Below are 12,719 nucleotides of genomic sequence, written 5' to 3' on the forward strand. Positions count from 1 at the left end.
TATCGCTCATAAATGCGAAAGTAATTGTTTTCGGAGTGTCTATTTACACCCCTAGTACGAATAGCCTTGGCCACACAGCTGAGCTATTCATACCCTGTGACATAACAACAAAAAGACGTTGCTCACGTGGCCAATATCATCCCAACACCGAGAACGCGCACAGATCTGAGCTGAAAGCCTAGTTTGACAAATACTGTATATCACATAACTGCTATCGTAGTATCACTTAACTTATACACCAGAGTCAAGGCTTTGTGAAGCCTCAATATGTCTAGATAGCCTAGATATGTCTAACGTGCTTCGTAGTATACCCCACAGCTGAGCTGTTGGAGGTAAAGAGTGGTGTTGTTGACATATTCATCAACAGGTTGGTGTTTCAGATAATCCCCATGTGTGAAGAGGATGATGGCTCTGTCCCTTATTATGTTCTGCAGTGCTCTCTATAACCTCTCTAAAATGCAGATGTGTCTTTAGGGATTATTAATCATATTATACTAGAAACTGTTTCCCCTGCTCCTCTTACTAACACTTATACTTACTTATAAACCACTGCTTTGTGTTATGATGATGACAGCCCTAACCTCCCTATGATATGTTTTTTTTATCATTGTAGTGGTGCCTCCATGCAGTGCAGCGTACATATGTGGGGTCTGTATGTGATGTGGGTGATGTGATGTGGGGTCAGTATGTGATAAATAAACCAAAATTGCTTGTTTGATCAATTTAACCAGTGGCATCACTGAGTGACCAGATGGAGGATCTAATAAGCTCAAGGTCAGCCTTTGGCCTGGTTTGATGTCTCCATCTCCATCCTCATCCCCCTACTTAGCAGGGGATGCGTTGCTCCCCCCTTTCTAATACCCACTCCTCTGTTTTGTTGGTTGGCCTGGTTTACGTCACCTCCCCTCCCTTTCCCAGCATCCTCTCTGCCTCTATGACAAGAGGCAGGCGCTTTGATTCTCGGCTTGTAGCGCTGCCCTAGCGGCCAATTCAAACACCTCCCTGACGCCCTCCATCGTCTTCGCTGAGCACTCCATGTAGCCAAAGGCATCGATGCGAATGGCCATGTCCCAACCCTCCTCTTGTTTAACAGGTTCCTGGTTCCTCTTCGCTAGTTCCCGACGTGCATGCTCATCATTGCGCAGATCCTTCTTGTTGCCCACCAGAATGATGGGAGCATTCGGACAGTAGTGTTTGAGCTCCGGAGCCCACTTCTTTGAAATGCTCTCCAAACTGCTTGGCTTATCTATGGCAAAGCACAGGAGTATGACGTCTGTATCAGGGTAAGACAAGGGCCGCAGTCTGGGATACTCCTGCTGGCCTGCTGTGTTCCACAGATTAAGCTCCACCTCTTTCCCATCAACTTCAATGTTAGCAATATAATTTTCCAATACACGGGGGACATATATTTCAGGAAACTTGTCTTCAACGAAAGTTATACGCAAACATCTTGTCCCACATCCAACATCGCCAACAGTGAGTAGCTTCTTCCGAATGGACACCATTGTGGCTCGCATGACTCTTTGTCTCTCTTCGTACATCTCCTCAGTGAAGTGACCGCCCCCATTTCTCTTCACCATCTCATCTATTTTCTTCATCAGCTCCACAACTTGTGTGTGGTCATTGCTGTTGTTGTTGAACACATGGTATCCTCCATCACAGCTCTTTATCACTTCCCTTAGTTTGGGGTGGGCAGAGTGCACATATTTATCAATAGTCTGACCATGCAGTTTATCACCGTGACTGAACAGGATCATTGTGTACTTTGCAGCTCTTTTCCCAAAGAGCTCCTGTAGGGTTCTGACTGCCTTCTGTTCATTCCTACTAAACGTCCCCACTGCAATCACCAGCAGGAATACATGGGGTCCTGGAGTGGAGTACTTCATACATTTCACTTTGACATTATCTGCATCTCTGTCTTTGTGTAAAATACCAGGCGTACCAATCACTTTAACTGGTCTCAGACTGCCCATACACACTCCTTCACATACTTGTGTGACTGAGTTATATGAGTGGAATGCTTCTCTCCCCAGGATAGTGTTGCCAACAGCACTCTTTCCCACTCCAGTCTTTCCAACCAACACGATTCTCAGAGATGGACCTACAAACAACAAAATTCAATGAATTATGGGTATGCAATATGGGCAAAAGTAAATGAATAAATAAAACATGTTTAATATTATAAGTCTAGTACTAGTATATCATTCATGTCAATAGGATATAACATGTTCCTAAAAGAGGTCTTCACTATTTATTAAAAAACTGAAGCATTCACATAAAATAAAAAAAGAAAACACTTCACCAGACAATAGATGCACATAGTAAATTATAATCATGGAGTATTAAAATGATAGTTGAAATAGTCTACGTTATAAAATATATTGAGGGGTATCAGAGGGGGGACAGTCCAGTAGGCTAGATGTCTTTGGCAAGTACTAGGCTACAGACACAGGTGAAGAACAGTTGGCCTTAGCCAGTACTAGCACAAACAGATACAGTATGTACAGCAGGCATCAAAAGCAAGCAGACCAGACCAGACCTTAAAACTGGGCATTTACAGCTGTGAAGGTGATTCACACAATTATTTTTGGCAATTTCCGTAGACATCTAAAATGGGGTGGGATGATTGTATTGGGAGCACTGGGGTGTCAGGTGTGACTGTGTCCCACATAGTTTAGGTAGGAGGGCCCCATAGCAAGATTTTGCTTAGGGCCCTATATGGAGGTCTGAATCGGCACTTCCAAATGGAGTTGTGCTTAGAACTAATAAAAAAACCTTTAGGTTTTATCTAGGGACTGTCAATAATTTATTTTGTAATTGTGTTAAAAAGTCTTATTAGAAGATTCAGTGGTGTCCATGTACATACCTTTATAAATTATATCTCACCTGTCTTTAAGTGAACAGAAGCAGGCTGGCTCTTGACTCCATGTTGGAGCTGAGTGTAGACTCTAACAGTGTAGTCCATTTCTTCTTCCAGGCCTGTGATGTCTGTGCTGCATGACTCAGTAAACATGGACTGTGGCTCAGTCCCCTCACTCTGGTAAGAGACCAGGAAGCTGTGTGGAGTCTGCTTCATCTCAGGAGACACCTCCCATCTGAGGTTAGCAGATGATGTAGTGATGGAGCTCACATCCAGACGCTCTGGGACTGGAATCTCTGGAAGGATTGAGAAGGTTGTTGTGCAATAAAATCATGAAGTTCAGCCATTTGGAAACATTTTTTGAAAACTTGCTTAAACGTCTTTGTGAAAACTGTATGATGTGTGGTTTTACAACTCCAATTCCAAAAAAGTTGAGACGTTGTGTAAAATGAAAATAAACAGAATGTGATCATCTGCAAATCTCGAAACCCATATTTAGCTGCAAAAAGGACATAGACAATATATCAAATGTTGAAAATGACAAATTTTGACAACCTGCGAAACCTGTGAATTACTGTAAAGAGTAAGTGAGTGAATGAATTATTGTAGTGTCTTAACAATTGATATGATGCTCTCTAATTGAAGTGAAAATGTATCTGAAATATGTATTTGCATCCAACAATACTTTACCTATTTTAAAGATTTGGCTGCTTGGTTTGCTTTGGCGGCCATTGTTCAGCACAGTGTACACACTGATGGTGTAATCTCCTCCAGGTTGTAGGCCAGTGAAGGTATAATTGGGGGAACCTCTGTGGACGGGTTCTATGCATTTCTGATTCTGAAGCTCCAGCAGGTAAGACACCTGGTCCACTCCGGCGGGTTTGGTCCACTTCAGAGAGGCCGTCAATGAGTTCAAATCCACAGTGAGATTCTCTGGTGGAGGAACCTCTGCAGAGAATATTAGGGACATGTGGAGGCATGTTGTAACATCGTGATCATAATCACATGGCTTTCACTACTCCACTTTATGACAAATAACGCTCACATCACTCACACTAATTTCAGTTAACATCTCAAGCATTAGTGCACATAAAATGCTGCATTGTATGTATACAGAGTAGGCTAGTTGGTTGACAAACATGGTAGGCTGTGGGGGCCTATGAAATAGGCTACATCAGAATAATTCTGTATGGGTCAGCATTCTTTTACTGGGCTATAATTACTATTAGGTCCCGGACAGTTGATTATCAAACAAGGTCTACCACATAGCTGTGCATGGAAAGATTGCTGCATGGTGTTGCCACCTGCATCACAAAGAGAATGAGTCTTGTTCTCACCTATTATTTATTCTCACCTGTGTGAACAAACCTCTCCACACATGAGCTCTGATAGCCATCTTCCCTGAGGGTGGTCACAGCAAAGTCATACTTCTCTCCTGGAATCAGTTCTGTCACCATTAGACCCAAACTTGCCACTACCATGCTGTGCTGCTTTTCACCACCTCTCCAGGTCACTCTGAACCTGTGGGGTCCAGGAGCGCCCTCTGGTGGTGACCAGCTTAAGGACACAGAGTCTGGCTGCACTGAAGTGAACTGGATCTGCCCAGGAGGAGGAATATCTGGAAACACAGGAGAATGAGCCAGACTTCAGACCTCAGGATAATGATTTAAATACTAGGGCTGGAACACCAAAGCTGTGAATCCCCAGAAATGAAGGCTGTGCCCTATTGTTTCTGTAAGAATGATGAAGGGTCCAAGCAGGGCGGCTGTGGGAATCCTATTGTGTTTCCTGTGATTATTCCACATTATTGGTGGTCAACTCAGAATATGTTCTCAGAATATGTTCATCTGCATCTGGTTTAGTAATGCTGAGGCTTGCATAACAATGCAGTCTTGCTATAACTGGGCAAGTTTGAGACATGACTCGGGTGAGTTCTGAACCCAGAGTCTCCTAGGCAGCAGGTGGAGAACCTTTGAACTACGGACCAGCTCAGAGTTGAGAGTGTGAGAGTATATTAAAATGCATACATGCAGACGGTCAAAGTTTCAATTATTTTTTACTTTTCTAAAATTTGACCAAATTTTGATCATTGTGTAGGCTATGTTCTTGAACCTTTGTTATGTTAGGGCCTTTGTATGGTTAGATATAGGAAAGTCATAAGGGGTCACTTCCTTATAATGTTCATTGGGTGTTTTTTTTTTTTTTTTCAAATATGGTTTGACAAATTAAAGTTTTTTGGATAATTATTTGTCAGCATTGTCTGTAGATGATGTACACCATAGCGGTCAACCCTCTCGTTTTTTCCGGGTTTCTCACGTATTTTAACTTTTTTCCCGCTGTCTTCCCCTTTTAATATTTTCCCGTAAACATCTCGTATTTTAACAATCTCATAACATAGCTCTACCATCGGACTTGTCATTCTCTGTACTGTTGTCCTGTTGCTACAACCTTGCCCTTCCAACGAAACAGATGTTTTCAAAGCATCGTTTTGCTTGCTTGAAGGCGACAGTGAGACTATTTAAGATGAAGGCGTGGTTGTTGTGAGAGCACGATTCAGTGGCACCTGCATAGTGTACGGCCGAACGCTGTGTGTATCGGCCTACCACTCAGCTACGAGTAGAGAAAGAATTCCCCCTGTTTGTATATTCACTCCAAGTTGGCCTACCATAACTTCCCAACTCTGCACTGTAGCCCATAAACTGCATGACAGGCTATTTATATGTTCTCTCTAAAATCTCTAAAATAACCAAATGCATTTGTTCAACTTTATGAAGAAGAATTACGCAATATAGGCTACTTGGAACGCACATATTTTGTTTGTGCAGGAGAGAGAATGACAGCGCACAGGGCCATCAATTAGGCTACAGAACTTTAACCTTCCTAGGGCTGTATAAAGTTGACCAAATTAATATAGGCTGTTGTTAGGCGTAAATAAAGTTGGCTACTTTGTTGTATTGTTTAGCTGACCAATGCACAAGTTTGCAATTATGAAACGGACTAATACTGCAACCCTTCCAACGTTGGGGGACGAATGTTGACATTTTCCCGTATTCTGCGTGAGAAACCCGGGAAATGTCCCTTATTTTCAAAGCTCAATGTTAACAGCTATGATGTACTGACACTGAGATGAACTGCCTCAGACTAGTTTACTTTACTTTCAATTATTATGAAATTGTGAAAAAAGTTGACATCTCCACAGCAGAGGACGATTATTACGATTATATTATGACGATTATTATAGCGCCGCCTGTAGATGCACAATACATTGTACAACAATGTTTTGGGATCTGAATCGAGACTAGGGTCTGTGACCATAGTGTGTAGTGTCCACTTTTAATGAGAACAAAAACAAGAGTTCCCACAGCTGTGCTGCTTGAACCCCTTATAATTATGAGCACAAAAACAATAGGATTCCTGCAGCTGTATTGCTTGGATCTAGCCTGGGTGCCAATTTAGCCCCGCCCACAACATTTGAGGTCGGGAAGTTCGGTCTGGCATTGCTCCGTTGCGGAGCAACTATGCTCGAACCAGCCAAACTGGGCTTTAAGAAGATGGACAGGTGAGCAACAGTGCCTCGTCTATCCCATCATCTGAGCACGCTTAGGTTGATTCTGTTTGTAACAAAAATGTGCTGTTTGCACGTTTATTTTTTAAACATTGCGACCAGGGGTGTGGCAATTAACAACCTAGGGAGGGGCCTGGCGCGTTGTCTAAAAATCGCTATCATACACCACCTAAACCTGGTCAGAAGTCAATGGCGAGTTGCTCATATGCTATTTTAAGAGCGCATGTCAACAGTCATATTGGCAGGTGCACGCACCATCCTTCTATCATTCATGAACGCACACCAGCGCACGTCCATGCAAAGCATTACAAATTGCACGATTACAATGGGAAACATAATTAGAATAAAGATATTACGAAATACTGTACATCTCATGATGAGTAGTTATTCACCATCATTTGCAAATTGGTAATGACGGTTAAAAGTGATTAGGGGAGAGGCGAGAGACACGTATGGAGCACAGCTGAAGACGCACTGTCACGAGATATAAGCAACTCCTCTGCAGGATAAATGTTGTTTTATTCAGTCATTTGAGCAATATTAGGGTAAGTGTTGCTTTTTCCAGCCTATGTTTTCGGTGGTAACCCATTGTCAGTCAATAGTAAAAAGTAACTGCATATAACTGTCTTGTCGTTGACTGACTCCTTGGTGAAGTTAGTTTCACTTTGCCAATGAGTTCAAATAATAGACAAGTGCAAATGCGTGAAGGCTATGCTAGGTTTTAGTAAAGCATGGTTTAAGAATGACCCCTTCAAATGCGCCGTTGAATGCCAAAATACCGATGCATTTATTTGACATATCGGCGCATTATACGTTAAAGGAATGACAGATGTCATTCTCATTGGTTTAAAATGATGTTACGCCCAAAACACACCCATATGACTGATTAAAAAACCTAGGAACACCTTGTTGCGCCATGCGCTCCACGTTTGATAACGAAACCCCTCCCAATGTGAACTGGACATCCTACTAAATTTGAATAGACTTTTGACGAGTGACGATGCACTTTAGAATGTCATGATAGGGCCCATGTTGTTCTCTTGTTTGTTTATAATGATAATACTTACAGAAACAATAGGGCTTTGCACCTCTGGTGCTTGGGCCCTAATAAAATGTAACGTGCCGTGTAATTTAATTACTTGAGATAACATAATTAGGCGAACATATGGACATTGACTGAATTTCCACTGGATGGGCACTGGAGGGTCATTACTTCCTCTTTGCTGTGGCTCAGGCTGAAGATCCTCCAGCAGAAGAGGGTTATGCTTCTTAAGAGCCTCATAAAACTTCTCTTGGGCCACGCCTCCTTTCTTCTCCAGCATGGTTATGAGGGCAAAGTTCTTTTTTAGGCGGGTTGTGTTGCTTTTCACTTCCTCCCTCTCCGGGCAAGAGAGAACCCCGCCACACTCCAGGTGGTTTAGGATAGGATCAAGGACATGAAGACGCATCTCTAGCTCCCCCTTGTGTTTCTTAAAGAACTCTTGGCCTGATGCTGAAGAATGGTAATAAGAAAGAAGTTATGTGATTCGTTTGATAGTGCCTCTCTATGTATAATTCCAGTCTAAAAGGACAGGTTAGGCTACTCTTTAAATGATCATAGACATTGAAATGGATGAAAACATACCCTGCCTTCCCCATGCCAAACTGGCCATAGCTGTGACAGGGGCTCTGAAAACATCATATCAAAAACACTGTAAATAAACTAAATAACAACTACAATAAAACTAGAGCATTTTGCAAAGCAAAAACTACTAAATGTAAAACAAACTAAAACCAAACTGAAATCAAAAACTAAACTGAAAAACCACATGAATATTTTTTTTTAATATATTCATGCTTAAGATAAGTAAGCTAGCAGTACACTTCCATGCATTTATTTTTTGGGAAGAGAGAGGGGGCATAGAGCTGGATTATGGAATTAAGATAACGTGCAGAATAAGTGTCCTGTGAGGGATATGAATTTCATTCTGGCTCCTCTATGAAGCCAAAAGAAGAGTATCTAACAGGAAGGAGGTGCTTATAACGTGCAGATAACATGCTAAGTTGTAGCAAGTTAACACGGCTGATCATGGTGTATGGCTATCGTGTTATCTTGCTACAGCAGTTGTCCAAGCCAGTAGGTCTTCAAAGTGTCATGGTTAAGTTTTCAAACGTTTCACTGACTGCTGGCCAGGCTCTCTGTGGCCACCTCTATCTGTAGCCTAAAGTGAGGAAGCATTGCTCGTCTAAGAATAAATAAATAATAATTAAAAAAAAAAACCTGTGATGGGCGAGGATTGATCCCACATTGACTAGCATGCAATAGCAATGGCATTAACCTGTTGTGCCACAAGAGAAGCACAAGTTTGCGGCACACTTGATGATCTCTCATGGCACACTAGTGTGCCCCGGCACAGTGGTTGAAAAACACTGCCCTACCTGATAGCCCCAAATATATTTGCATCTTTCTAAAACTGCTTTTCCATGTCTCACCTGCATAAAATATAGTATAAACACAGATATGTGTGCATTGACTTAGAATAAATGGGATTTACTGCCTGGTCGGGACAAATGAAACAGGTGTTTCAATCGTCCCCCCATAGACATTTAGCATTATAGGCTGTTTTGCATCCATTACAAACAAACATGCAATGTGAACGTCTGGGATTGGAGAGAGCACTGAATGCTCTACTGAATAAGCATGAAGTCAAACCTTTAAATGAAAAACACTCTTTAATAATAATAAAAAATAAACCGCTAATGAAGTAAACTTGTGACCATCAAAAATCGTTTATCGCTTGTAACTACGTGATAACAGGACGGCATTTGGCTGAGCAACGGAGGTTAATATGCTCTATGTTTTGTCCAAATGATGTCTGTCTACTGTATCATCGTTGCACTCGGAGAAAACCGGAATGTTTCATTCGTCCCCCGTTTCAATCGTCCCGGTGTTGCACCAAATTCTGTGACCTGTCGAATTTTGTGACTCTAGAGGGCGCTGTTTTATTGGAGTCTATGAATGTACTGAGCTGTACTGACACACTGATGAGGCAATTCTGTTATGTGTATAATTCTTCTAATAAACTTTGTACATTTTTGAAACATGGAACATTGTCTGGGTGTGGGTGTATTACTCCACAGGCCTGCATGTGTATCTTCCTCTCTATACTATCTCTATAGAGTACAGCTAAGGCCTACCCCACCACTCCAGCGAAGAGGTGGACTTCAGCTGGACAGGTCACATATGATGATAAGCCTACTGTCAAATTATGTTTGACAGTAGCCCACTATATTTACTATTACCCCCCACTATAACTCTGCAGAAATGGACTGATGTTGTACATTGTCATTGACATCAGCAAACACTTTATTTACATTATTGACAAACTTCTTGTCATTGTCCGTTAATTTACTTTTTGGCACCTCAAACTGATATACAAACTTAAGGAGGCAGTTAGTGACCTCCACAGCATTTTTTTTCTGCAGTTACAGTGACATAATTTGACAGTAGCCTATCAAAATATGTGATCTGTCCTGCTGAAGTCCATCTGTTCACAGGAGTGGTGAGGGGTAGGCTTTAGCTCTACTCTAGAATAATACACCCACACCCAGTCAATGTTCCATGTTTCAAAAATGTACAAAGTTTATTAGAAGAATTATACACATAACAGAATTGCCTCATCAGTGTGTCAGTACAGCTCAGTACATTCATAGACTCCAATAAAACAGCGCCCTCTAGAGTCACAAAATTCGACAGGTCACAGAATTTGGTGCAACACCGGTTGTACCCTAATGAAAGATAAGCTGCTCAAGAATTTCCCTAGTAGCAGGTGTAGCAGATAGGGAGACCCTTGATGTCTGGAGTGACTTTGGAAGTGCAAGACTCAAAAATAGTCAAGCTATTTAAAAATGTCAAATAGGGAAGCACTAGCTGTTTGCTATGGTTTTGGAAGCACAACATTGAAGGCTCAATGACAGTAAAGCTAATTAATGTATTTGTATCCACTTTCGGTTTTGCACTTTGTAGACGGTCCCTAGACGCTCGGCTGAAAGCAGAATGCTCACAGGGATGCGTTTTATTTATCCACATACACGGTTCTTTCGGATGAAAAATGATGGTTGTAGCTTGTTGTCTACCCTACGGTTAGATAGAGCTCTCTATTGTGCAATGAAAACATTTCTCCTATGATTTATTGAACGTCAAAACGTGAATCTTGCGAATCTGCCAATTTCTGTCTAACTTTACCGAAGTCTTCAACTTTATTTTGAAGGTAGGCCACACAGACTAAAACATAATGGATGATGGGGTTCTTGCTATGGGTTCTTGTCATTGTCTTTGTTCATTACCACTGCATGCCCAGAATGTGTAGGCTAATTGACTTTGGACTTTTGGACCAGGAAGTGATCCTTGGCATAACTTTTATCGCACTGGATATTTGAAAACATGAAAAGTAGACATAGGCTACTGCCAAGGCTGAACCCTGATCTTTTTTTTTTATATAATTAAAGAATGTAAACAAGACATAGGCTAGCTTAAGACTCACCGCAAATCTCCCTTCTTCAACAGAAGACTGACGAGTGTCAGTAACCGATCTGTGGAGCTGATTGGCTAACATAGTCAGCTGACATTTATGGTCCTTCGCCGACCTTTGTAGGCCTAAATTCACTGCATATAAAAAGTATATGAAAAAGAGTAGGCTATATGGGGGTGGGGGGTAGGGGAGGAAAAGGGTTTGTCAAATTTACTAAACCACAAAACATTAAATTAAACAAGCTCATGTTTTTCTTTCGAACACAATGTTATTACGTTGAACTGCCTTAAACACTAAACACTTCCTTTTTATTGATGAGTAATAAGATGCAGCACCCTAGTTCCTCAATAGTAAAAATGGAAGTAGCCTACTTGTAGACAACACATCATTTGGTAGTAGCCTAATTATTAGCAGGGTTCTAAATTAACACCCGCCAACCCGCCAAATGCGGGTTAAAATTCATTTTGGTGGGTGTTAATAAAAACTTACTACAATTGAAAAAAATATAATGTCCGCAACACTGCTTTTGACTCCCAATTATTTAATGCAACATTTCGACCCTGGGTCTTCTCGAAACGTTGCATTAAATAATTAGGAGTCAAAAGCAGTATTGCGGACATTATATTTTTTCAGTTGAGTATAGTTTTATTTTGTCCTGCACCTGCCACCAGAAGGTGGGATGTGCACACTATAACTGTTTACTGAACGTTTAATAAAAACTTACTAGCCAGTTTGACCGGTGATGCATGAGGCATTACATGTACATGCATGATACATAATGCTCTGTTTTCGGTCATATATCCCCCGGCAGTAGCTACTTCCTACATTTCCCATGACCACTGTGCCGTAATGCTACGTCGGCTGCACGCAGTTTGCAGTGAAACCAGCGCGAGAGACCATGGAAACGAACGAAGCGTCTAGGCTACCAGAAAACACAAGGAATTAGAAGAACGAACGGAACCAGAGCAGGGAGCATAGACTGAAAGAGGAGGGAGTTAGCCAGTAAAGTAAAAAGTAGCCTACCTAACACATGTACATAACACAAATGAATGCATTTTATGCAATTTATATTTGTATTTTGTATTTGGATATTTATAAATGTATGTATATGTATATATATATATCCTTTTATATATATTTAAATCATTTTGAGACAATTCTCACTCCATAGGTACCCGCCCAACAACATGTAGCTTTCATGCATGGAGCTGGTTCCAAATGCTCCATGCGGCGCCATACTTGAAAATGGCGTATGCTAACATGCCGAAGCTAATCTGCACGCTCTTGACCCCCTGTTCCACGAGCTGCACGAGCTGAAACACGCCCTCATGACGTCAGTTCAAATACGTGATAGGGCCATTTGGGAGGAATGTCCTCATGACGATTATGACGGGAGGCTCATGCTGCTTCCTTATGTTGGAATATGCGAAAATAAACAGAAATCGAAGGGATACCTTCTTATAATGTGATTTCTGCAACAATGGTAGGCTAGCCTACTGAAAACGTTTGGATATTCTGTTATTTTCTGCTGTTGGCTAAATAGATAGACACACATATAGGGGAAACACTTGATATTGAATTTATGTGCTACAATGCAGGCCTGTTAACTGTATGACAGCAGTGGTTTATTTAAACTACATCATAAGAATTTATTTCGTCAGTCATCATGCTCATTTTAATGAGTAAGAATGAAAGTTCTGCTGTATTTATTGCAAACAACATTCCGCGATATCTCCCGCGATGTCTCACGCGAGTCACGTCATGCAGACTGTAGCCTTTCTGT

At 41.4% G+C, this 12,719-nt stretch overlaps 1 protein-coding gene across 2 annotated transcripts; it reads right to left on the bottom strand.

Annotated features, from left to right (window-relative positions):
* Positions 1-244: 244 nt before the first annotated feature.
* On the bottom strand, positions 245-11,372 carry LOC125286433. 2 transcript variants are annotated; one of them, XM_048231521.1, is made up of 7 exons: positions 10,949-11,372; positions 8,050-8,093; positions 7,639-7,917; positions 4,215-4,478; positions 3,551-3,808; positions 2,887-3,156; positions 245-2,101 (listed from the first exon to the last, which is right to left on the bottom strand). In XM_048231521.1, the coding sequence occupies exons 2-7, from the start codon at positions 8,075-8,077 to the stop codon at positions 933-935; spliced, it is 2,268 nt and encodes a 755-aa protein (XP_048087478.1). In that variant the 5' UTR covers positions 8,078-8,093; positions 10,949-11,372; the 3' UTR covers positions 245-932. The 2 variants fall into 2 exon arrangements, with proteins under 2 accessions (XP_048087478.1, XP_048087479.1); XM_048231522.1 differs by lacking the exons at positions 8,050-8,093; positions 10,949-11,372 and having other exon boundaries at positions 7,565-7,770.
* Between the last annotated feature and the right edge of the window lie 1,347 nt (positions 11,373-12,719).

This window comes from Alosa alosa, chromosome 21 (assembly GCF_017589495.1).
Source record: "Alosa alosa isolate M-15738 ecotype Scorff River chromosome 21, AALO_Geno_1.1, whole genome shotgun sequence".
Lineage (NCBI taxonomy): Eukaryota > Metazoa > Chordata > Actinopteri > Clupeiformes > Clupeidae > Alosa > Alosa alosa.

Bases quoted from the DNA above. Each gene is read 5' to 3' on its own strand.
- LOC125286433 (XM_048231521.1), bottom strand. From the start codon at position 8,077: ATGGCCAGTTTGGCATGGGGAAGGCAGG. The intron at 3,157-3,550 runs GTAAAGTATTGT...CAATCCTTCCAG, and splicing joins CAGCCAAATCTTTAAAATAG to AGATTCCAGTCCCAGAGCGT. The intron at 2,102-2,886 runs GTGAGATATAAT...TGTTGTTTGTAG, and splicing joins TTCTGTTCACTTAAAGACAG to GTCCATCTCTGAGAATCGTG.